Genomic DNA, 26,763 nt, shown 5'->3' on the forward strand with positions numbered 1-26,763 from the left:
AGCTTTATTAGTCTAAGTTGTCCCAACAAGAAAACCTGTGTATTTCAGTACCTTCTTTTTTTTTTTTTTTTTTTTTTTTTTGCGGTACGCGGGCCTCTCACTGTTGTGGCCTCTCCCGTTGCGGAGCAACAGGCTCCGGACGCGCAGGCTCAGTGGCCATGGCTCACGGGCCCAGCCGCTCCGCGGCATGTGGGATCCTCCCACACCAGGGCACGAACCCGTGTCCCCTGCATCGGCAGGCGGACTCTCAACCACTGCGCCACCAGGGAAGCCCTCAGTACCTTCTTAATGTCAACAAATGAAATATGTCTTGGCCAAGTATATTACATGTTAACGCCCTAATTAAATCATGTTAACAATAGCTCACCTTCCTTTTAATGTTCTCCAACAAGTCATCCTGGCCTTGTTTGAAGTAAGGATGCTGAAATTCAACAGGACCATCTCGTTCTTGCTTCACAATTCCAGAGTCAATATGTACTACTTTACGAAAACCATCTGAAAAAGATTCAAAATTCAGATTTTGAATAAAATTTTAAATAGACAAAAGTAAAAACTTAAAAAATTAATGGTGCTTCTATGGAATATATTTTCCTTTATCATCCTAATGGTGGAAAAGGTTTAATCAGTGACTGATGACAGTACTCCAATTAAACTGCTATCCATACTCACACATATTCAGTTGCCTTACAAAACTTGCCATGTTATTGTGCTTGAAATATTTGGGAAGAATTTCTTTTGCAAATCTTTGTTCATCCAAAACCAGAAAACTTTGGCCATTCTGAAAAAAATTGAAAACGTCAATTAGTTAAGATCCTCTGAAATTAGGTGATACATATGAACCTCAAAACTTGGGCAGTCTTTCCATGACACCTTCAGACCATCATTTTATTCCTATTAATAGCAGCAAAAACAAACTGCAATTAAGTTACAAATTTCAATTAAGCTCCAAACTGCAATTAAACTTTTTGATGTCAATCTCAAAAGTTTAGGAGTATGTATTAAACCAAAAGCTGCATCAAACTTTATAGTTAAATATTAGAAAGATTTCCATTCTTCTAATCAAAAACTAATAAAATACAGTATGTAGCTAGTATAATTACTTAACAATGTTTTAAAGCCAATGCAATTAAGACAAAAATAAGATAAAATTTGAAAGAAAGTCATATTTTATCAATAAACATAATTATATATTTGTACAATCAACTGAAAAACCACAAGAGAATTCAGTAAGATATCTAGCTACTAATTGACACACTAATAACGAAAGGTCAGAAAGAAAAATTTTTTTTAAATCCCATTTACCACTGCAACAAAAAGAATAAAATACATAGGAATAAACCTACCTAAGGAGACAAAAGACCTGTACTCTGAAAACTGTAAGACATGGATGAAGGAAATCAAAGATGACACAGATGAAAAGATATAACATATTCTTGAATTGGAAGAATGAATATTGTCAAAATGACTATACTATGCAAGGCAATCTACAGATTCAATGCAATCCCTATCAAATTACCAATGGTGTTATTCACAGAACTAGAACAAAAAAAATCTTAAAATCTGTATGGAGACACAAAAGACCCTGAAAAACCAAAGCGATCTTGAGAAAGAAAAAATGAAGCTGGAGGAATCAGGCTCCCTGATTTCAGACTATACTACAAAGCTACAGTCATCAAAATGGTATGGTACTGGCAAAATAACAGAAATATAGATCAATGGGACAGGATAGAAAAGCCCAGAAATAAACCCATGCACCTATGGTCAATTAATCTACAACACAGGAAACAAGACTATACAGTACAGGACAGTCTCTTCAATAAATGGTGCTGGGAAAACTGGACAGCTACATGTAAAAAAATGAAATTAGTATACTCTTTAAAACCGTACACAAGAATAAACTCAAAATGGATTAAAGACCTAAATGTAAGACCAGATACTATAAAACTCTTAGAGAAAACATAGGCGAAACACTTGACATAAATCACAATATCTTTTTTAAGCCATCTCCTAGAGTAATGGAAATAAAACCAAAAATAAACAAATGGGACCTAATTAAACTCCTCTGCACAGCAAAGAAAACCACAGACAAAACAAAAAGACAAACCAAAGAATGGGAGAAAATATTTGCAAAGATGCGACTGACAAGGGATTAGTCTCCAAAATTCACAAACAGCTCATGCGGCTCAATATCAAAAAAACAAACAACCCGATCAAAAAATGGGCAGATGACCTAAATATAGACATTTCTCCGAAGAAGACATACAGATGGCCAAGTGGCACAAGAAAAGATGCTCTACATCTCTAATTATTAGAGAAAGGCAAATCAAAACAATGAGATATCACCTCACACCAGTCAGAATGACGATCATCAAAAAACCTACAAACAATAAATGCTGGAGAGAGTGTGGAGCAAAAGGAAGCCTCCTACACTGTTGGTGGGAATGTAAATTGGTTCACCCACTATGGGAAACAGTATGAAGGTTCCCTAAAAAAACTAAAAATAGAGCTACAGTATGATCCAGCAATCCCACTCCTGGGTATATATCCAGAAGAAAACATGGTTTGAAAGGATTACATGCACCCCAATGTTCACTGCAGCACTGTTTACAATACCCAAGACATGGAAGCAACCTATATGTCCATCGACAGATGAATGGATAAATAAGATGTGGTACATATATCCAATGGAATATTACTCAGCCATCAAAAAGAATGAAATAACGCCATTTGCAGCAACATGGATGGACCCTGAGATTATTATACTAAGTAAACTACGTCAGACAAATATCATACAATATTGCTTATATGCAAAATCCAAAAAATATACAAATGAACTTATTTTCAAAACAGAAACAAACTCACAGACTCAGGGAACAAATTTATGGTTACCACGGGGAAGGGTGGGAGGCAAGGGATAGATTGGGATTTGGGGATTGACATGTACAGACTACTATATTTAAAATAGATAACCAACAAGGACCTATTGCATAGCACAGAGAACTATACTCAATATTATGTAACAACCTAAATGGGAAAAGAAATTGAAGAAGAACAGACACACATATAACTGAATCACTTTGCTGTACACCTGAAACTAACCCATGGTTAATCAACTATGCTCCAACATGAAATAAAAATTAAAAAAAAAATAAAGTCACTAGTGTATTTCCATATAAAAAATAAACAATTTGAAATTTCCTTCTAAAATAATCAAAATAATATGGTAGTGACATAAAGACAGACCAATCAATGGAACAGAATAGAAAATCCAGGAATGAACCCTCATACATACAGTCCAAGAATTTTTGACAAGGATGCCAAGACAATTCAATGGAGGGACTTCCCTGGTGGTACAGTGGTTAAGAATCCACCTGCCAATGCAGGGGACATGGGTTCGAGCCCTGGTCCAGAAGATCTCACATGCCGTGGAGCAACTAAGCCAATGTGCCACAACTACTGAGCCTGCACTCTAGAGCCCACGAGCTACAACTACTGAGCCCGTGTACCACAACTACCGAAGCCTGCATGCCTAGAGCCCGTGCTCTGCAACGAGAAGCCCGCGCACTGCAACAAAGAGTAGCCCCTGCTCGCCGCAACTAGAGAAAGTCCGCGCGCAGCAACGAAGACCCAACTCAGCCAAAAAAAAAGACAATTCAACGGAAAAAGAACAGCCTTTTCAACAAACCATGCTGGTAAAACTGGATATTCACATGCAAAAGAATGAAGTTGACTCCTTACCTTATACCATATACAAAAATCAACTCAAAACAGATCAAAAGCTTAAACAGGACAGCTAAAACTATAAAAATCTTAGAAGAAAACACAAGGGGGAGAAGCTTCATGACAATGGATTTGGCAAAAATTTCTTGGATAACCAAAAGCACAGGCAACAAAAGCAAAAACAGACAAATGAGGCTACCTCAAACTTTAAAACTTTTGCGTAAAGAACACTATGAAGAGAGTGAAAGGGTAACCCACAAAATCGGAGAAAATATTTGCAAATCATACATCTGATAAGGGGTTAATACCCATAACATACATTAAAAAAACTTCAACTCAACAACAACGAAAAACAAGCCACCTGATCAGCAAAGGGTAAAGGACTTGAATAGATACTTCTTCCCAAAAAAGATACACAAATGGCCAATAAACACATAAGACGCCTAGCATCACTAATCATTAGGGAAATAAAAAGCAAAACCACAATGAGATATCACTTCACTCATTAAGATGGCTATTAAAAAACAAAAATACGAAAACCCAAAAAATAAGTATTGGTCAGGATGTGGAGAAACTGGAACCCTTTTGCACTGCCGGTGGGAATATAAAATAGTGCAGCTGCTATGGAAAACAGTACAGTGGTTCCTCAAAAAAATTAAACACATAATGACTAAATGATCCTAAAATTCTACATATATATCCAAAAGAATTAAAAGCAGGGGCTCAAAAAGATATTTGTACACCGATGTTCATAGTAGCATTATTCACAATAGCCAGAAGATGGAAGCAACCCAAACGTCCACTGACAGATGAATGGATTAACAAAATGTGGTACATACATACAATGGACTATTATTCACCCTTAAAAAGGAAGAACACATGCTACAATGTGGATGAAACTTAAAGACATTATGCTAAGTTAGACTAGTCACAAGAGGACAAATACTGTATGATTCCACTTATATGAGGTATCTAGAATACTTAACTTCATAAAGACAGAAAGCAGAATGGTTACCAGGGGCTAAGGAGGAGGGGATTGGAAATTACTGTCTAATGAGTATGAAGTTTCAATTTGGGAATATGAAAAACATTCTGGAGACGGATGGTAGTGACAGCTGCATGACAAGTGAATGTACTTAAGGTCACTGAACTGTACATGTAAAAATGGTTAAAATGGTTAATCTTAAGATATATGTATTTTACAACAAAAACCTAAAACTAAAATGGAATAAAAAACTCCAACAATAGAAAAATATCAAGTATCTAAAAATAAATTTTAAGAATACACAAGGCCTTTAAGAAAATATTAAACTACAGAGAGACAGTGTTGTAAAGATGTCAAGTCTAATTAAGTTAACCAGTACGTTGACTTCTCTCTCAATTAAAAAAAAGGTTTTGGAGACAAGGTGAATAGATGCTAACACAACCAAATATTAGGTACTAAAGTTCATTTCATAAAAATTATGTAACAAATAGGTAAGAAAATACTGAAAACAATGGAGAGAGAGGTGTTAACCCCACCTTACGCAGACAACAGAATTAGAGTGTCTACGAGAGTTTGGTACTAAAGAAGGGATACTCAAATAGCTGAATGGACAGACTAGAGAGAACAGAAGCAGAAGCAAATCTATTTGAGAATTTAATAGGTAATAAGGGCAGCATTTAAATCAGGAGGAAAAATCAGGAGGGAAAAGGATTAGTTAATAAACTTTCCATTTGGAAGGAAAAAACAAAAGCTCAATGCTAACTCAATGTTACCTCACTCTTTATAACCAAGCTTTTGAAAGCATCACATAAAAAACCCCAGAAGTCATACAGGTAAAAATTAATAAATGTATTCACGGAGACTACTAGTGCCTACTCTATCTTGATTTCTCTTTCTTTTTTATTTTTTAAAACTAAAATTGGGGGCTTCCCTGGTTGCGCAGTGTTGAGAGTCCGCCTGCCGATGCAGGGGACATGGGTTCGTGCCCCGATCCGGGAAGATCCCACATGCCGCGGAGCGGCTGGGCCCGTGAGCCATGGCCGCTGAGCCTGCGTGTCCGGAGCCTGTGCTCCACAACGGGAGAGGCCACAACAGTGAGAGGCCCGCGTACCGCAAAAAAAAAACCAAAAAACAAAAAAAACAACTAAAATTGTATATATTTAAGGTGTACATGATGATTTAACATATATTCACACATGCACAGTGAAATGACTACTACAAGCTAATTCACCAAACTAAAAAGCTTCTGCACAGCCAAGAATAATCAACAGAATGAAAAGACAACTTAATGGAATAAAAATATTTGCAAATACATATCTAATAAAGGATTAATATCTAAAATATATAAGGAACTCAACAGCAAAAAGACGCAACCCAATTAAAAAATGGGCAAAGGAGGGCTTCCCTGGTGGCGCAGTGGTTGAGAGTCTGCCTGTCGATGCAGGGGATGCCGGTTCGTGCCCCGGTCCGGGAAGATCCCGCATGCTGCGGAGCGGCTAGGCCCGTGAGCCATGGCCACTGAGCCTGCGCGTCCGGAGCCTGTGCTCCACAATAGGAGAGGCCACAACGGTGAGAGGCCCGCGTACCAAAAAAAAAAAAAAAAAAAAAAAAAAAGGGCAAAGGATTCGATTAGACATTTTCCCAAAGAATACATACAAATGGGCAACAAGTATGTGAAAAGGTGCTCAACATCACTGATCATCAGGGAAATGCAAATCAAAACCACAATGAGACATCACCTCATACTTTTTAGGATGGCTATTCCTAAAAAAACAAACCAACAAGTGTTGGTGAGGGATGTAGAGAAAAGGGAACCTTTGTATACTGTCGGTGGGAATGTAAATTGGTAATGTCATTATGGAAAATGGTATGAAGGTTCCTCAAAAAGTTAAAAATAGAACTACCATATGATCCAGCAGCCCTCTTCTGGGTATATACCCAAAGGAAATGAAATCAGTATCTCTAAGAGATATCCGTGCTCCCATGTTCACTGCAGCATTATTCACAATAACCAAGATACAGAAACAACCTAAATGTCCAATAAAGAAAGAATAAAGAAATTGTGAGATATATACATACTTTATACATATATTGATATATTTTATACATACATAATGAAACATTATTCAGCCTTAAAAAAGAAAGAGATTCTGCCACTTGCAACAACATGGATGATCCTCTAATTTCTTACTAACAACACAATTTTGTCTGATGCTACAAATACATTTCTCAGTCCCTCTTAGAAACAGAGGTGGCCAAATAACACATCTGGCAAACAAGATATAAGCAAAATGGATTGAGCGGAGCTTCCACAAAAGCTTCTAAAAGGGAAAAGACTCAAAGTGTCAAACTCCTACATCTCATATTCCTGCTCAGAACCTGGAGCCAACGGCTAGAGCTCCAGTAATGACTGAAGTAGAGGAACTAAGTATGGCTGAAAGGTTGAGAAGGTGACTCAGTATCTTCAGATGTAAGAGTACATCTTCAGATGTAAGAGTACATCTCTATACAGTACATCTCTATTTTGTTTAAGCCATTGTTGTCTGGATTTCTATTACTTGTGTCTGAACTTAAACTTAACTGACAACAGACATTTAAAAAATTCAATAAAGTTGAAAGCTTACTAACATAAAAATATATCCAACATTTATGACAAACGATTAACTGCATTAATTAAAAATTTTCTATCAGTAAGATGAAACACTCAATGTGAAATTTAGAAGATCAGATCTCATTCATAATAAAATGTACAGTAAAATAATGAATTTCACTTATTAGATTGGCAAATTTTTTAAAGTTTAAAAATAACCACTGTTGGTTATTAGGTAGTAGCTATTAAAATTTAAAAATGCATACATCTTTTTCTATCTTAAAAGGACTTTCCCTCTACCTTACTTCCTCTCAATCTATCCACCCCATCTGTCTTTTCATTCACTGCAAAATTTGACAAATATTTTAAAGCCCTCTTCTCCAATTCAGGGCCATCTACTTACTCTCACTAAAATTTGGTTTCAGTTTTTGTGTCTCTACTGAAACTGTTTTTTCTAAAATGTCAAATGCCAAATTCAATGCCCTCTTTTCAGTCCTCATCTTCCTACACCTCTCTGTGGCATTTCATTTGGCACTACTGACACTCCTCTTCTTAAATGCTCGGCTCTTATGGCTTCGAAACTATACAATGGGTCTCCTATCTCTCATGTTTCTTTTCAATTGTTTTCCAGCTGTCAAGAGGTAGTGGGTTTTTTAAGTTTCTATCCTTGATTATGATACCTTTTATACTCTTTCCTTAGGCAGTCTCATCCACACCAATTTCTCTAATTACTGACTTTATTATGTATAATGATTATCACAACTATGCCTCTGCCCCTGACCATCTCAAATTTCCCACTTGAATTTTTCAATCATTAACATTTTTACACAATGTTCTTTGACTCACTCACTTGTCTATTTCAAACCCATCATCCTACTCCTCCAAAGTCAACTTTTTCCTGTATTCTCCATCCCGGCATGCCCTGTCCCCTCTAAGCTACCCAATTAATCCTGTCAACAATAACAAAAAGGCAAACTAAAAATTCTCAATTTTAACAGCTAGTAACTTAAAGGGGAAATATTTAAAACATTTCCTTTAAAAATAAGAGAAAGGGATCCCATGATTGCTGCTTCTATCTGACACCCTGAGGTATCTTAGCCACTGCAAAAAATGAAACTGAAGGTATAAGGTTCTCAAAATAAGAACAAAACTGTCATATCCAGACACCTATGGATGTACACTTTGAGAATCCAAATCAGTAAAATGATTAGCTCACTGGTTTATTATCAATATACAAACGTTACTTGTGTTTCTAATTACCAGCAACAGCAATTATTTTTCATTAAAGGATACCACTTAAAATATCTATGAAATCTAACAAAGCTGTACAAGATCTAATTGCAAAAAATATAAAATTTTATTAAATAACAAAATGAATTTAGAAAAATGATTTGTTCCCATGAATATATATCATAAAGATACCTATTTTCCCTAATCTGATTTACAGTTTCAGTACAATTCCAATAAAAAAAAAATCCTAATAGGTTTGCTTTGTTTTTTTCTTTAATGGAACTTGATTTTAAAACATATATGGAAGAGCAAAGACCAATAGTAGTGAAGGCACTCCTGAAGACTACGTTGCCCTCCCAAAAGCTTTACAGAGCTACAGTAATTAAGACATGTGATACAAGAAAAAGGATAAATTATCCAGTGGAACAAAATAGAGAACCTAGACACAAAAACACAATCTACATATAATTTTGCTTATAAGACAGAGGTAGCAACACAAATCACTAGAGGAAGAAGAAACTGTTCAATAAAGGGGTTAAAACAACTAAATATGGAAAACAATGAAACAGGATCCCTTATACCACACACAAAAATCAATTTCAGTGAATTAAAGATTTAGATATAAAATCCAAACCTTTAAAATTTTCAGAAAAAAAAAAAAAAAAAAAGAGATGGAAAAGTATTTCTCTCTCCTTGGGGTAGGAAAGCAAAAACATCCTGAAGAAACAAAGAACATGAATCACAAAAAAGGCTGATATATTAAATTATATTAAAATTAATAACTTATACTCATCAAAAGAAAGTAAAAAAGATAAGCCACAACTAGGAGAAGACAGAGGCAACACGTACATCCAAAAAGATGCAGAATTACAAGGAATTCCTACAAATAATAAAAGATAAACCACCCAATAGAAAAATGGTCAAACATTTCATAGAATACAAAACACAAATGGCCAATAAATATGAAAAGGTGTTTGAACACATTAATTATCAGGGAAATATAAATTAAGACCTCATTGATATAATATTTTATATCCACCAGATTGGTAAAAACTCAGAAGAATGAGAATATCAAGTTTTGAAGAGACAAATTAATGGGAAATCTCATGCACGGCTAAAAGGAGTACAAGCTGATTTTTTTCGGAAAATTTGATCTTGAGGTTGAGCATGCCATACCTTATTTTCCAGAAATTCTACTCCTCAATGTAGATTTAACTACCTTACAGAAATTTTTGCTTATATACACCAGAAGAGGTGTATAAGAAAAGTCATAACAGCATTTGACATGGTTGATCATCTCTTTCTTGAACCATTTTCTTCCATTAACTTATATGACCTCACTCCCTTGTGTTTTCTCCTTTCTCACTGTTCCTTCTCAATCTCTCTTGCTGGCTTTTCCTTGTCTTCATACTCTCTAAATATTAGAATACCCTATCTTGCAGGTCCTTCTATCTTCATCTGTCTCCCTGGATGATCTCATCCAGTCCCATGGCTTTACCACTCACAAGCTCCAAACTCCACCTTGTATGCCAGTCTTACATTATCTAAATAACCTATTCAACATTGCCACTTGAAGGTCTTGGAGTACAGAAGTCATTCATGCTGTTCTCCTTTCCAGCACTGCACTTCCCCAGCTCCTTTGAAATAAGGTGTCGTCATATGACCAAGTGTGGTCAGTGAAATGCAAGCAAAACAAAACACGTCTGAAGTAATACTAGCGATCCATTTGTAATCTCAAAGTTAACATGGCCAAACAGAATCCCCACCTGCACTTCTCCGAATCTTCCCGCATCTCAGCAAATGGTACCATCATCCATCCATTGCTCAGGCCAAATACATGAGTCATTCTAATTCTTTTCTATCTCTCCTCCAACTCCAGAAAATTTATCATTAAGATCCGTGACCTTGCCTTCAAAGTAGATATTACATCTGCTGCTCACCACCTCCACTGCTATTACCCTAGTCTCAACCACGCTATTTTCAATACCATAGTGGAAAACTGTGATACTCTTCTAACTAGTTCCCTCATTTCCAATCTCCTTACCATGCCCTAAGGCCCTATACCATTTGCTTCTGCCTACCTCTCTGACCTCACTCTCATGTTATCTAAAGATAATCCAACTACATAGGCCTTCTGCAATCATATGAACATGCTATGCTCAAGGCCTTTACATTTTCCATTCCCCTTTGCCAGACCCATCTTTTCTAATCATTCAGATCTCTGCTCACATATCACCTCCCCAAAGAGGCTTCATCGTCACTCTACCTAAAATACAACAGATTCCAGTCATTTTACATGCTAGTTATGAATTTACTGCGCCAAATTCATTCTTCGATGTCGGCTCTGCAAATATGGAGCTGAGTCTTAAACATCTTTCTTTTCGAGCATGGTGTTAAGCTTTGTCATAGAAGATACTAGAGAGATATTACAAGAGGAAGGGATTACCTTTCCTGGTTCCAGTGTGTCCTTGGCAGGTTCCTGCTGTGCAGGCAGGTTCTCCAGCACCTAGCTCTTGCAGTGCACAGAAGGCAGCAGCACCCTAAGGCCAGCAGCTTCCCCCAGCACTCCCCTCTCCCTTGGGAGGCTTCAAATCAGAGTATCTCTGGCCAGACATCTCTCCATGAATAGCTTTCTAGGGTACCCTAGAGCATAGGCTAATAAACGTGTTCTTAAACGGCTAGATAATAAATATTTTAGGCCTGCACGTCATAACTCTGCCCCTGTAGCAAGAAAGCAACTACAGACAATATGTAAGTAGACTGAGCATGGCTATATTCCAAATAAACTTTACTTTTAAAACACATGGTTGGCCCACAGGCCATAATCTGCCAACCCCTGCCCTAGAAAGCATATTTCCCCCAAGTTCTGAAGGATGGATTTCTAGTAAGTCCCACTAGTGTGGCATCACTGAAGTCTTTGCCATTCAGTGAAATATGGTCATTCTCTCTCCAACAAGGTCTTAGACTTCGGGGAAGGGCTCTTATTTGGGCACTCGCTCTTAGGCCTACCAGTGATGGCTGCTGCTTATAACTGCTATTCCTATCTTCTTTAGAGTTTTCTTTACCCCAATTCTCCTAATATAGTTATCCTATTAAACTTTCTCTGTTCAAAATACTGTGTGATTTCTGTCTCCTAATTGCACTCTCTCTTTACCCTGCTTTATTTTGTTACTTATCACTAACTGAAATTATATTATTTGTGTTTGCTTACTTTTTAATTATCAGTATCCTTCACTAAAATGTAAGATCTATGAAGGCAGCTATTTTGTTAACTACTGAATGGATTCCTACTACCTGGCACACTGTCTGGTTGTAACAGAGTCACAACTATTGTGAGTGACAATAAATGAGTCTTTGATCACAGTGGACCAAATTATATTTTTAGAATTTCAACTCTTGGATTATATATATCAAATGAGGAGATGAATGCATCTTGTTTACATTGCTCTCTCTCTCAAACACACACAACCCTAACTCACTAATATTGTTCTGTGTCTCTGCTTATGGTATTCCTTCACTCACTACTTCAAAATTAATAAGTAACTTCTCTGAGTGCAAAATTTCTACCTTACTGCTGTTTAAACCCGTGAAGCTTAAGCACTGCAACACAGAACTCTCCCTATGCATTTTATAAGGGACAAAAAGCCACTATTACTCAGTAGGGTGAGAAGGATGGTAGCTTCTCTTTAGGCCTAACCCATAAATGTTAGCAAGCTTCCAAATAGTTATTGTTTCTGCTCAAACTGGGACTCTTGGTTATAAACATCCAAAATACTCTTAATAATAATCTAATACTTCAGCCCCATTACTTTAAAAGTTTCCAAAATAGAAGTCTCTTTTTTAAACAACCCGTCTATAATTTCTTAATGTTTACCAACCATTCCTTGTGAGTCTCTAGCTCTTTCTCTTACATATACAAATAAAAAATACTTGTCTGTGAATCAGTCAACTTTTCTGTAGGTCCATCTAAAGTGGATTTAACCCCTATTCTGCCACACTTGTGGCCTTTCTTGTTTTCACTTGAGAGTACTGCTGGGAAATTCAAAACAATACCATAACACTGGGAAGTCTAAAGATCTACTGTTCAAATTCATCCAAAACAGCTAGAAAACACTGGACAAATTCTGGTTTTGCTCCCTTTCCCTCCTATTTCCTGATCTGTCTCTGCTGACTTGAGATGGATAGGGAAGTACAGACTGCCATAGGACACAAAAAGGTGGAACCGATGGGTATGAAGTCTTTGGTGGAAATCACTTCTTGGTATTCTCAAGCAACCTGAAGAACTGAGACAAAGGAAGTAACACTGGTAAAACAGTGACTTTCCAGTTCTTTCTTTTTTTAATATTGCTTCACTTCAACATACACTGAGTATCATAGATCAGTAACAGTAAAGGCTGTTCCTTACGATCAATTGCAAGAACTTCCATTCAACTTCCACAACTTCTTGTCCCTGAAGATCAAGTTTCCCCAGTTGCTACCAAGCTAAACCTGTGCCCTCTGTTGAGGACTCTGTTACATTTAAAACAGCTTTAGGTTGTTCAACAGTACTATCCCTGTCCTCGATTCTGGTAACAGAGTGCCTACCAGAGCCAAAATAGCTATAGGAAACGTAAAAACAGACAAAAAAGAAAGGAAAAAGAAATATCAGTGGGGAATTTGGGGGATGTACTGTATGTTTTAAAGACACTCAGAATCTAAAGACATTTCTATTACTTGAGTTTATAACAGTATTATTTTGATTGTTCAGAGTATTATATTTCTACAATCAATGACATCAATGGGGGTATTAGTTCATTTCTGTCATACTACAAATTTCAAGGAAAACTAAAGTTATATGTCTTCAGGAATATTAAGCCAAGCTTTTCAAACTGCAGTTGGTAAGTTTTCTCCCCTTGCCTTACACTCTAGCTAGAGTAAATTATTTTCCACAAGTGAAAACAATTGCATAAAAGATTGCCTCCTTTCCAAAACATCTTCTACTTCTAAAAGGTCTTAATATGATTTTCACTCAGAGAGTATAAATGCTAAATTACCTCAACAGAAGTCCAGCAAAACAAATTTGAAGGAAACCAGAAACAACCATAAATAGCAACTTCTAAAAGAAGAGAGTGAATTATTTTGGTTTTTCCATCTAACATCATTGTTCAATTAAAGTTTTACCTTTCATTGTTAACACTGTTTTCGGAAAAATCTGTGGGAATGTAAGACAACTTCCTTAGGCAACTAAGCATAGCCTAAGACATTAATCCAGAATTGTCCACTGACTTGTGGAGGAGTAACATTTTGGTATAAAAACTAAATATTGTGACGACCTGTATTAAGTGTAGGGCCGTTGATGGAAGAATGATCTGGGAGCTCAGAAATCTATGTTAGAGCCCCACCTCCGATAATGTTAGCTTTGTAATTATAGATAAATAATCTAACCTAAGCTTCAAATCTACATAATGAGGCTAAACCAGATGATCTTTGAGATTGTTTTCAGGCATCATTCCACTTTTATCATTCCTACCATTTCCATTACATAGTCCAAGGATTTCACTGCTTAATCAAACATTTATTAAGAACCTACTGTATCCCTTGGCACAGATACTGTCCCTGTCCTCACTGAATTTTTATATATATATATATTTTTTTTTTTTTCCTTCAGTACGCGGGCCTCTCACTGTTGTGGCTTCTCCCGTTGCGAAGCACAGGCTCCAGACGCGCAGGCTCAGGGCCATGGCTCACGGGCCCAGCTGCTCTGTGGCATGTGGGATCTTCCCAGAACAGGGCACGAACCCATGTCCCCTGCATCGGCAGGCGGACTCTCAACCACTGCGCCACCAGGGAAGCCCTGAATTTATATTTTAATTCTCCCACTATGTATTAAAAAATGAGAAGCCAAAACATAAGCTTAGACTTAATAATGGAAAAAAAATAATAATGATTTTTCAGTGGTTTATTGAGCTTAAAATTCATAAAATGATGCATTTATGGATTAGTATGAAACTCTACACATTTGATACTGCCCATAAAATTAAAGTATTATTAAAATATGTTGGCTAATGAGAATTTATTAGACTTGCTGACAGAATACCCCTTAACTAAAACCAATTTCCAATATATTTAGGTACCATTTCTAGGCAATAAAAACAAGAAGGCCCACCCAAGACAAATAGGTGTAATAAAGTCAGCTTGGGAGTGGGGAGACTCTCAGTCCAATCTCTTACACATGCACAAGGCTGAGTAACTGCAGTCTGTGCTGATCCATCCTTGTCAACTTTTAATCCTTATGACTGATGAAAAGCATGAGACATCTGTTTATTTTTAAGTGTATACTGGTGGCTGGCTTCCTTATTTTCACCCCACCCCTTCTTTGTACAACTGTACAGAATTCATCAAATGCCTAATGCACAACATCCACTCGATGCTACTGACCTTCAAGAAAATTAAGTCCTAGAGGGAGATAAAGAAAATAAACAAATGACAGCAATATAAGGCAGACTGTGGTGTTACAGTAGTCAAAACTTCACGTACTCAATATAGTGCTCCCTGTTAAGATAAAATAGTAAAACTGAGGGTTCCTAGCATAGGAAACAGAAAAGAAAGTGAGAAAGAGGGGAGATAACATTTACTCAGCACTTAACAGGTGCCAGGCACTGTGCAGGTAGTTTTCACTTACTCTTTTCCAGGCCTCTAAACAAGATAATATCCAAAACAGATGACCATCTACAATAAGAGAACTCCACTCCCCTTCACAAAACGATTCCAATAGCCTAAGTGTATTGTAACGCAAATGCTCTGTTTATGTAATAATCATTCTAATTAGAATCAGTATTTGTAACTAGAGGGGGGTCTTGGATCACCTAAGTAACCCATTCATCTTATGGACGACGACACTTGGGTCAGACGAGATAAGGAGCCTGTTTAGTGGCAGAATTGGGATCAAACCAATAATCAAGACATCTATACACCACACAGCCGGCAACTGTTTAGTGAAATTCAGTGATTCGTTTTTGCTCTCCACTATGTTACTGAACACCTGTCTACTGGCACTTTTATTAAAATAATCATAAAAATCCGTTTATAAAAATGGCTCAGAATCGCGAAAGAATAACGTACCATTTTCTATATAATATTTTCAAGCCTCCTGATAAGCAGTAACCTGCGTTTGAACATGTGCCTCCTTCCCTGACTGCCGTCATAAAGATCTCAAATGCGAGGCGAACTGTGTGTCTGTTTTAGCGGCGAGAATCAGGTCGTGAAGGTAAAAACTGCCTCACATAAACCCCGCGTTGAAGATCCCGGCCAGAGCTGCCCGTGCCCCCAGCGAGCCGCAGCCCGCGAGCCCGGCGGGAGGACGGAGGATGAGTGTGCAGTAACGTGGCTCCCGCTCCCTCGGCTCGTCGGCCGCCCTCGTTCCGCCGGGCTGGTTCCGAACGCCGCCCGGATCGGACCGTTACGGGGTCTCCTGGGCCGCGGCGCCCCGCGCGGGCCACCCCTCCCCCACCGCGGCCTGAGCCAGCGGCACCGGCCGGGACCCCCGCGGCTCCCCGCTCGAACAATACCGGGGTTCTCCGCGAGGCTGCACGCCGAGGCCCGTGCCACCCCGCCACCCCCGCGCCGCGGGCCTCACAGAGGGCGTTGAGCCGCAGGCCGCGAGAGACAACCCCGCGGGAGAGAGCGAGAGAGAAGGACGTTAGTTAGGGGGTTCGGAGGCCGCCGTGCCCTCACCCTTACCTGACTCCAGGTGATGAACTCGTTCGTGTGGGTTTCCTCCACAAGCGTCCACAGCTTGCTGAGGAAAGCCGGCACGTTCGAACTCTGCTTCATTGTTAACGAGGCGCAGGAATTCCTAATTCTACACCCAAACGCGGCGGTAGCGGCGGAGGCGGAGGCGTCGGCAGCGGAGGCGGGGGCGGCGGCGGCCGCGGCGGCAGCAGCTGCTCCCCGAAAACGCCCACAACGCAGGCGCAGCAGCTCCCGGGCCCCGCCCACATCGCCCCGCCCCGCCCCGCCAGGCGCGCAGTGAGGCGGGGTAACCGGGCGGCCGCACGTGACTGACCAGTCTCCCCGCTCGGCCTGTGCTCACTGGTCTCGCGCCGGTCCCGTTCCCGACCAATCCCAGGAGCCGACCGCACGACAGAGGAAAGCAATTGGATGCTGCAGATGGGGAGGGGTGGGAGCAAAGGGGGACGCTGCTTTCTCATTCGCCCTGTCTATAGGAGATCTCGCTGTAGCGGATCTTCTGCTTGGGGGACTGTGTTTGGTTGTTTCACGTGGAAGCAGCTTTGGTTGTTTGGGCTATGGCTGGAAGGCTACAGAAAGTCCTCAGGGGCCTTTGAGTCATAAGTTTGGTAGGCAAAGTGTGGGTTGAGCCAGTCAGGCAGGAGGAAGGAGTGTAATACTTCACACGGGGGGGAAAAACAGCTTTCAAGCATGATTTGCTAGGCCCCAAATTGAAACTGTGTTAATAATAATGAACCTTGTCCTTAAATTTTCATTAGGAAAAAAATCGTTCCTATAAAACACATTTATCAAATAGAGGAATTTAAGTAAGTCACTCTTTACTAAGCACGTACTACAGTGAACCAAGACCTGTAATAGGCAGCTTACATGCTGTTTAACAGACATGGAATGCGCACTATGTGCGCAGCATAAAAAGAAATAGTATCATTTATTCTGTTTTAATCAATTAAAATAATTGTTCCTGTAGGTACTTTACAGGTATGTTCTTAAGATAATTATCGCTGTATGTCCTTTACAGATTTGGTATAGTGGAAAAAATATTGGACAAGGAGTCAGCATATGAGTTTAGACCCAGCTTCAAGGACACATTAGTGGAAATTTAATTACACTGGTAGTGTGTGTAATTAGAGCTATCCCTTAATGTGTCTGTGCCGGTCTTTCCCACCTCCTCATTGGGAATAAAACTGTCTCTCTTTTCACCCCTTAAGATAACATTAATAACATAGGAGGTTTGAAAATATAAAGAATTGTACAAAATTTAAAATATTTTATGAGTCAGAATGTAAACATAAGAATGTACAAACAAGTCAGAGATAATAACATTTTATAAGAAATTCAACATAGGATTGGTTTACCTCCTGGGTACATGTAATTTAATACAATAAAAAATAAAATACATACAATTTCCAACAAGCATATATTTATTGAAATTTGTGTTTGACTTTGTGTCTAGCAATGATCTGTTTGCTGAAACAAAATCAGATGTGTGGTGGGAGACATCCAATAAATGAACTAATATTTGATGAGCACTTAAATATGCCCAGGGTTTTACATATATTATATCATTTAATCCTCACAACAACCCAGTGCAGTGGGTCTTATTATCCCGTTTTTCCAATGAAGATTCTGAGACTCAAGAGCAAGTTTACCTATATCACTGCTAGTAAACAAGAGAGGGTATTTACACTCAGGCTTTATTGAGTTCGAAAGCCTACGTTCTTTCCGTTTTATGATGATGACACCATCTCAATACTTAAGATGTTTATACTCTGACTTAAGACACAAGACGAACACAATGATAAGCAATCATTAATATTTTAAAAATAGCTAAGTTTGTCATATAACTAGTACTGAAACATTTAGAAAGACAGAGTTGAGTGAGTTAAGGTCGTAAGGGAAGAATTCTCGGAGGATGGGGACCTTAAGTTGGGTCTTGAAGTACAAACGCATTTGGCTAGCTAAAAAGAAAACAGCACTGAGCAAAGATGGGGAGGCCAATAAGCACCGTCTGCCTGTGGAGATTGACAGCACAGGAGATAGTGTCTGAGGAGAAAATGTGGCCCACTTTCATGGCATTGTATTGTTTCCATCTAAAAACAAAACAAAATGGTGTGGTTAGATACAAGCAAAAACTCCTCTTGGGCATTCAACCTGTATAGTTGTAGGCCTATGCTTAGTAGGGCCCCTTACTTGGTTTAATGCTCTGCTGTCACCATCTTGAAATTCTTAGTTTTTGAACAAAGGACCCTGTATTTTCAAGTTGCTTTGGGCCTCTCAAATTACATAGCTGGTCTGCTTCCAATATATTACACTTATAGACCAGTGGTTCTCAAACTTAAGCATGTATCCAAATCACTTGGAGGCGGAAGACTGCCAATATAACAGATGATCAGTTATCACTTATAATACTCACAAGGCCAGCTATGGGGTTATTAACCAGATAATGTGATGATGGCACCAGGAAATAGATGATGTGTCTAAAATCAAATGTCTCGGGTTGGAATGGAAACCATGTCTTTCATAGTCTGAAACATATGCTTTCTTCCTTTATACCAATGTGCCTCAAGCTTTAACCTACATCAGAATCACCTGGAGGGCTTCTGAAAAAACAGACTGCTTCTTCTCCCCCACTCCCCAGCTCCACTCAGTAGATCTGGGATTCAGGCTAAGAATTTGTATTTCTAACAAGTTCCCAGGTAACGCAGAAACTGTTGGCCCTCGGACCACACTTTGAGAATCATTGTTATATAGGAAAAATTAGTAAACTGACTTTCCCTTGCTAACATTTACAGACTTATTGCTACTCACCCTTCACTTCAACAAAATCCAGACTTTCCAGGAATAATTTAAACTACTGTGTTTTCTTTTTCTATGAACATAATCTTTAATATTGATTGTAATTAATAAACTCTTTGAAAACTTTAAGTACTGATTAGAGACATTTGGGGGAAAAGAAAATCACTATTGGCTCATTTGCACCTAAATATAAAACTGAGAAGGGAAGAAAACCAAATCAAACTAATTCACAATTATTTGCCACCTACAATATCCCACAAATATCAGAAGAAACATATTTGAGCCAGTGTCAACAATTTTGAAATGTTTACAATATTAGAGGATAAAAATGTCACTTTCTTAAAGTTAATTGCCTCCTGTTGGCTACAAATTAGAAAAGTTGGAATATTTCCATGGCTCACTTGCAGCCTGGAATGTAAGATTTAGAAGATATAGAATAACATTAGAAAATATGAGTGACCCAGGCCTTTGCCTAGGAAATAGAAAAGCATACTGTGGTGTGCTTTGAAACTTCAAAGTGTCTGATTCAAATTGTATAAATTCTATCTAATCTATTATGCAAAACTACTTGGAGTTGGCACTACAACCAGAACTAGCTTGTAATTATTATTTTCAAGGATAGCAAGACTGAAGCCAAAGGCTAACTGCATAGAGGTTTCCAGCTATTTATATTCCTATCTGGACCAAGTGTTGATTTTCGTCAATTTTGGAATGGCCTATGGGGCCTTAAGCCAATCACTTGACACCTCTAAATCTCTTTTTACATGGAAATTCTTCCATGTAAAATGTGAGTAAAAATACCTGTTATGCTCACTTCACAGAGTGGTTTTGAGAATTTGATAAACTGCTTCTTCCTCCAGTCCACGCTCACAATCTTTACAGAGATCTTTCCAAGACACAAATCTGAAAAGGTCACTTCCTGACTTAAAACTGTTCAGCGGCTTCCCATTATTTTCAGAATAAATCCAAACCCCTTAAAGATGGCATAAAATGACCTTCCGTGATCTGATGCCACCTACAATTTCAGTCATTGTCTACCACTCTCCACAAACACCTAACCCTTAGCCACACCCAAATCTTGTACTTACCTTGCAGATCACGTGCTTCCATACCTCTACATATGTCCATGAGCTGTTGCCTCTGTGTGGAGAGCCCTTCTTCTTCCCCATTATCCCAAAAGAAAGTTCCTCCTTAACCTTCAAGGTCAAGTACAATTCCATACTGAAGTCACCTCTTTCAGTCAAACTCTCCCTGGAGGCCTTTATAATAACATTTATTAATAACTAAATAAAAAACTACTTGTCATTTATTACATGTGTTTTTTTCATACTAGGCTATGAAACACTTTCAGCATAAAGACTAAGTCATATTTACATTTATTCTCATCTAAAATGGCTCTCACAGTGCTGGCACACATAAGACTCTCAATAAATATTGAATTAAGCAATGAATATGTGAACAGATGAGTGCTAACCAACCATTTAATCTTCCATGACCCCCAAATTTGGATGACTCGTTCCTCCCCTGCGCCCCCATAGCATGTGGAACTTGACCCTCATGGTATTTGCCACATTGCATTGCTCATTTACTTCTCAGCAACCCTCACTAGCCTAGCAGATTGTGCTTGCGTTGTTCACTCTTGCATCCTTAGCAGTTAGCACAGTGCTATAATATAGCAACAGCTCAATAAATATTTGTTAATGAATAATTTTAGTTTCTGATACATTTTGCATAAAGTGTACTCTACTTAATAATAAAGAAACACCTTACAACTTATTAGGGCTCAGTCCATACAAACTTTTTAGTTTATAGGAGAAGAAAATGAAGAGAAGGGGAGCTTAAGGATAGCTCAGCTGAAAGGTATGTGATTGAGGAGCTATTTGTGGAATAAGTATCAGAATCCTGGAAATGCCAGATGTTGATGGAATGTCATAGAGTCCCAGGCTTGAGGTCATTTGTCTTTGAAACAAACAAACCTTTGGCGATAGCAGCAAAATGTTTAAAGACCCTATGGCTTTTGAATAAGTAGAGGGCTAGGAGACTGTGAAAGTTAATTTCTTAAAATTTTCAGGAAGGTCAAAGAAGAGTCTTCTTTCTTTCTAAGGCTACAACTTGGATTGTTGTAGCCTTAGAAAAGGGACTGGCCGGAGGAGATTTTTAAGTAGGAAATGTGTTAGTATCACTGTACCAGCCTTGGGCTGGCACTGCTGTACATGAAACTTCCATTGTATGCCACATGTGCTAAAATCCAGCCAATCACCCAACGACAGTGACAAACTGGTCCAGATTTGTGCAGGACTTTCCCATTTTAGTACTGCAAATCCTATGTCCCGGGTACTACATCAGCCCCAGGCAAACCAGGATGGTTCGTCACCGTAACTCCAGCCTCTTCAAGCTACTGATGTTGGACAGGAAGCATTGATTTATCAAGCTAAGCCAGGTGACTTGTATAGCAGCTAGCACAAATGAGAGATCTACAACTTTAATGCAGTTTTTAGCCTTTCTGGAAGCAATGTGGAGGTACTCTTTCACAGGCACCCCAACAGATAGCTGATAAAGAGAAGGAATCTATGTATCCCACAAACCAATATCCTAGAGGAGGCCCAGACCCAAGCTGAAAGATATTGATAAGGAAGAGAACTCAAGGCCAGAAAACTTAAAAGAACTGGAAGCATTAGAAAAATGTAGTAGATTGGCGACATGGCCTGTGATGTAAGCCTTTCACTAGAATAGCATCGTGCTAGGGGTCTGGTTTCCATTCCCTTGGGACTGGTTTTGCTCCACGTGGAGGTGGTAGCCAAGATGGGTGTTTGGACTTCATCTTTCTAGATAGTGGGGTTTAAATGATCATTTTATTCAAATCATTTGATGGTGGAGATCTGAGCCCCCTCAATGATTAAATGTGTTGGGTTATATGGCTTGTGTACAGAAATTTACCCATACCTTGAACACAAGATTGAACTGGAGAAATTGGCTTCAGTGAGGAGGTACCACTGTCAGAGATGTGGGCCATGATCTAAGAGGTGTGTAGGGAGAGGTGCAACCACTTCTAACCTGTTTACAGTTTAGCCAATTACTATGAGCAGCATCGAGGGACCAGCTGGAAAGGGAGATGTCCTTTCTAGTCTCTGGGCTCACAGTGTGGGTTCTGAACAGCAGATATCAAATTGAGGTCTGTTAGGATAGAGTTGAATGACTTCTGACCTTTCAGAGAAAAGTCTGGGCATTGTCTGAATGCGAGAACACATTAAAGAACTGCTAGTTAATGGCAGAACTCATGATTATAAAGCCCTTATATATGGTGATTGTTACATTTGCTATAATTTACTTTAAAATACTGCTATTTAAACAGTGGTATATAGTGTGATAGTTCAGTGTAATTTGCACCCTAAGGGCAGTTAGCTAACATTTGAATCACCCTAGTTAGGTATGCAGACTCCAGGGGTGTTAGTTAGCACTTGAAAGCTTAAGCAAAGCTCACTCTCTGAAGGCTTTATCTTAATTTCATTCAAAAAAAAAAAATTAACCAACACCAAAAGTTTTGTTAATTAGGAAAATGGATGTGGACGTGATTTTTCCTTGGCGAAATGAATGAACTTCAGGATACATGTATCGACTAGAAACATCCACTAGAAACAGAAAGCCAACAGGCTTTCTCCACTCTCAACTGAACTGAGTAACAAGATATCTTGAGCCAGTAGCCTCTGCTGTTCTGTGGGTGCTCTAACCTTAGGACTCTCATAAATCCTGTATTCAGAGTGCTTTCCAGGCCCATTCAGGAGATTCGGGTAGCCTGGGTCAAAAGTAAAAATAGAGGCCCGCATACACATTTTAGAACCTTTGAACATCACAAATCAAGTTAACAAGCTAAAAACAAGGTAGAAATCTTCCTACCTTGACAAATATATTTTCATAATAACATTTGAAAGATATATGTAAAACTACAGTTTTATAATGACAATAAGTTGGCAAAATATCCAAAAGACCAAATTTAATTAGTTTTGTCTGGTGTCCATTGAATAGGAAGTGCTTTAGATGACTAATAAAATAAAGACATATATAATTCATAAATCATTATATGTTTATTCTATAAACTTTTTTTCTTGCCTTTATTTCAACAAAATCATTAGTTAGGTTGTCAAGATTTGATCTTGTCAAGATCAAGATTTTTGCATAATCTGTGTTCTAATGGTAATGATCAAATAATTAAAAATGTAATTGTATTCAAAGCATGATTGCATTTAAAATCCAAATTTGAATATATTTTACAAAATGTATTTTAAAATAAATGTAAAAGTATTTAAAATTAAGGTTATATTAATATGTTTTAAAGTTATAAAATATTAAGAATTACATAATCAAATTTTAAATGCTTCCACCTTTTGGCTATTGTGAATAGTGTTGCTATGAACATTACTATAGATACATAGTTTTATGCATTTTGCTTTCCTCACTTGACAACACAGGGTGGAAATTCTTTCAAGTCAACTGACGTAGCTGTAATTTACTTCTTTTACTGACTCCATGGTATCCGTGGTGTGTGTGCAGCACAATATATTCAGCCATTATGTTACTGGCGGGCATCCACTTTGTTTCAAGGCTTTTATTTATTTATTCTTTCGCTCTAAAAGATGCTGAAAAAAATCCTTAAATATAAGTTATTAAATACTCGTGTTTTATTTCTCTGGATTAGTGAGTTCAGATATTCATGTATAATTTGCATGGTAAATCTATACATTTGATTATTGTACCAGCATAGAAAAAGAAAGTCCTGCTGATTAAAAGGTCCCACATCTGAGCTGACAGATGCTATTGTATACGTACCCAACACTATGACGCTCCTAGCAACCAGAAATGTCAACACCACGCTACTATGGCAATAAGCAAATGTTTAAGCTTAACAGAAAATACTCTAATATGTGGTGTTCAGGGAAGTTTTGACTATTAGATAGACATTAAAGGAGATACCTTTGTTCTTAGATACTTCCATAACATATTAGTGCAAAGTCAGGAAACTATAGATTTATTACATGTGACTTTGTGACACTGGTGGCTGAAGATACATTCCATGTTGCTACTGGCCCAGTTTAGTTCTGGTTTACTTTTCACTAGATTACATTTGTAATTGGTAATTATCTCCTCCAGTCCCACTCAGCTGTGCAAAAAGGGTAAAGAAAAAGAACTAGTGTTTATGGAGATATTTACTGAATTTGAGACCCAAAGAGGTGTGATCACATTTTCATAGATTCACAAACAGTATGATTCATATTTAGTGTCTTGCTTCAGAACTTTTTCACTTTAAAGCTGATGTCTTTCCACCACTTTGTTTAGGATTTACCCTTCGGGGACTCTAAAGAAATCCAAACCAAACCTGGTATCCCAGGTCTCCTATCTGATGTGTGTGGAGTGAGGGTGTGGCTTTCCCCGTCCACAGTGGCAGCCTTCCCTTTCAACTCTCTTAACTCCTCTGGACCCTATAACTGGAATTCAGTCATAGACTTCTGATTTGCATTCTAATTCCCATGTTAGGTCAGAGCCCTGCCTTGGCTGCCCATCCACTTACCTGGGCTGCTCCCTTAGCCCTTAGCCAGGATTGGCCACAGACTGGCTAAGACCCTTAGAGGCCAAGTAACAATAAGTATAATAAGTATATATAACATAAGTACAATAAGTATAATAAGTATATAACAATAAGTTATAATAAGTATAAGAAAATGCAAAAAAGTTCTGCTTTTTCCATGATGACTGCTTTGATGCTTTTTAAAAATATCAAAATCTGCAAAAACAAAACAAAACAAACACCCCAAAATACAAACAAAAACATGTTTTGGTTCTCCTGCTTTGCCTAGTGCTTAGTTAGGTAATTGGGTGCTACAGTTCAAGTCTTGCTTTAACCGGATAGATGATTCAGATCTTGATGCTAGGTGTTATGGGCTGGATTGTGTCTTCCCCCACCGCCCCTGCCAAAAATTTCTATGTTGAAATTCTAACTACCAGGACCTCAAAATGTGACTGTTTGGAGGCAGGGCCCTTAAAGAAGTAATTAATAAGGTCAGATGGATGGGCCCTAATCCAATATGACTTGTGTCCTTATAAGAAGAGGGTTAGGACACAGACAACACACAGACCAAGGGACGAGCATGTGAGGACATAATGAGAAGGTGACCATCTGCAACCCAAGGTGAGAGGACTCAGAAGAAACCAAACCTGCCAACACATTGATCTTGGACTTCTAGCCTCCAGAATAGTGAGAAAATAAACTTCTGTTGTTTAAGACATCTAGTTTGTGATATTTTGTCATGGCAGTTTTAGCAAACTATACCTCAGGTGAGCATTACAGCGCCCCAACTACTCCTTGAGTTCGCTTTCTTGGGCATCAGTCCTGGCCCAGGTAAGGAAGAAGTTCACCTTACTCTGCGATATTTGTCATTAGCTTGAAAAGGTTTAATGAATAAGCAATACTTGATATGTAAAAAGAAAAAAATGGAACTGGCAGAAAGACAGGCTCCATTTAATAATGTATTAACCCTACTCCAAGTTATCAAAGAAATGAGCCACTAATGGGGTCAATAAAGAGTTTAGGTTGACCCTTAAAAACATGAAATACAAATCAAGGTACTGTATTGCTATTACTTGTTCCCTCAGTAAACATGTATCTAAGATTTTCCATACCACTTGTAAAAAAATTTTCAGTAGTAATGATTTGAGACTTTACAATAAATTTACAGAGTTCTAATGTTTTATATTAGTTAATTTTTGACATTTGATAATTCTTGCTAAATTTCCTTGGATAACTCTAGAAATATGCATTTTGATTTTTTATTCTCACTTTATCAGTATTTCCATAGTTGTTTTGCCTGTGTAATATAACTGTTTAATCCAAAAAAATTATTTCTCCAATTTATCTTACTTCTATTAATGGAAGATGTTATAGAAGAGCTCATACTTAGTGTTTGGTAGACACGGATTTGAACCCCAGTTCTGTCATTATTAATGACAGTGTGACTGTAGACCTTTCTGAGCCTCACTCACAAAATCTCATAAGGTGGTTGTGAAAATTCAATTAAATAATGAATTCATTGTGGATAAATAGGTATGTAAGAGTAAATATCTGACAAATGTTCCCTGATACTGTCAAATAACCCTGAAACAGTGAAATACTGTTTATTTATTTGAGCAGTTCTCAGGTTTCTTCTGAGCTTACTTATAATTTTCACTTTCCACTAACGAATGTGCAGGCTTACATGTCATACTAGTCACTTATTCACTTCTAAGACATGGAATACATTCATTAGTTTAGCTGATGCTTCTTTGAGTGTTTCTTAGGTGTCCTCAATTATATTAGTTTCATGGACAAATCAAGCAAGCATACAATACTTTGTGGGACCTGCCAAAAGGAACTTGTGATCCAACGAAGACACAAAATGAAAATACATAAAATAATTAGAGAATAAATATTAACTGGGTAACAGTGTCTAGGAGTACAGTGAAATTAAAAGTCAGAGTGAGTTGGAGAGATTAGAAAAAACTTCATGGAAAGAGTGTAGAGTACTATTTGAATTGGCCTCAATTAACTCTTAATATAACAAAAACACCAACAGTAAGAAATACTTTTACAGCACTTAACATGTTCCAGGAACAATTAAAGTGCTTTATATTTATTAACTCACTTAATTCTCACTAAACCCCTATGAATTAAGTACTATTTTAATCC

At 38.1% G+C, this 26,763-nt stretch overlaps 1 protein-coding gene across 3 annotated transcripts in view; it reads right to left on the minus strand.

The window, feature by feature from the left end:
* Positions 1–16,465, minus strand: part of HSF2 (heat shock transcription factor 2) — a 36,946-nt gene extending 20,481 nt beyond the window's left edge. The window contains exons 1-3 of one of the 3 annotated variants that reach the window (XM_032651692.1): positions 16,245–16,465; positions 670–778; positions 368–495 (exon numbers count right to left, since the gene is read on the minus strand). In XM_032651692.1, coding sequence (XP_032507583.1) covers positions 368–495; positions 670–778; positions 16,245–16,337 — 330 coding nt within the window. In that variant the 5' untranslated portion in view covers positions 16,338–16,465. The remainder of the gene's footprint in view (positions 1–367; positions 496–669; positions 779–16,244) is intronic. The other 2 variants (XM_032651691.1, XM_032651694.1) reach the window with 2 other exon arrangements.
* Positions 16,466–26,763: the final 10,298 nt, after the last annotated feature.

This window comes from Phocoena sinus, chromosome 12, assembly GCF_008692025.1.
Source record: "Phocoena sinus isolate mPhoSin1 chromosome 12, mPhoSin1.pri, whole genome shotgun sequence".
Classification (NCBI taxonomy): Eukaryota; Metazoa; Chordata; class Mammalia; order Artiodactyla; family Phocoenidae; genus Phocoena; species Phocoena sinus.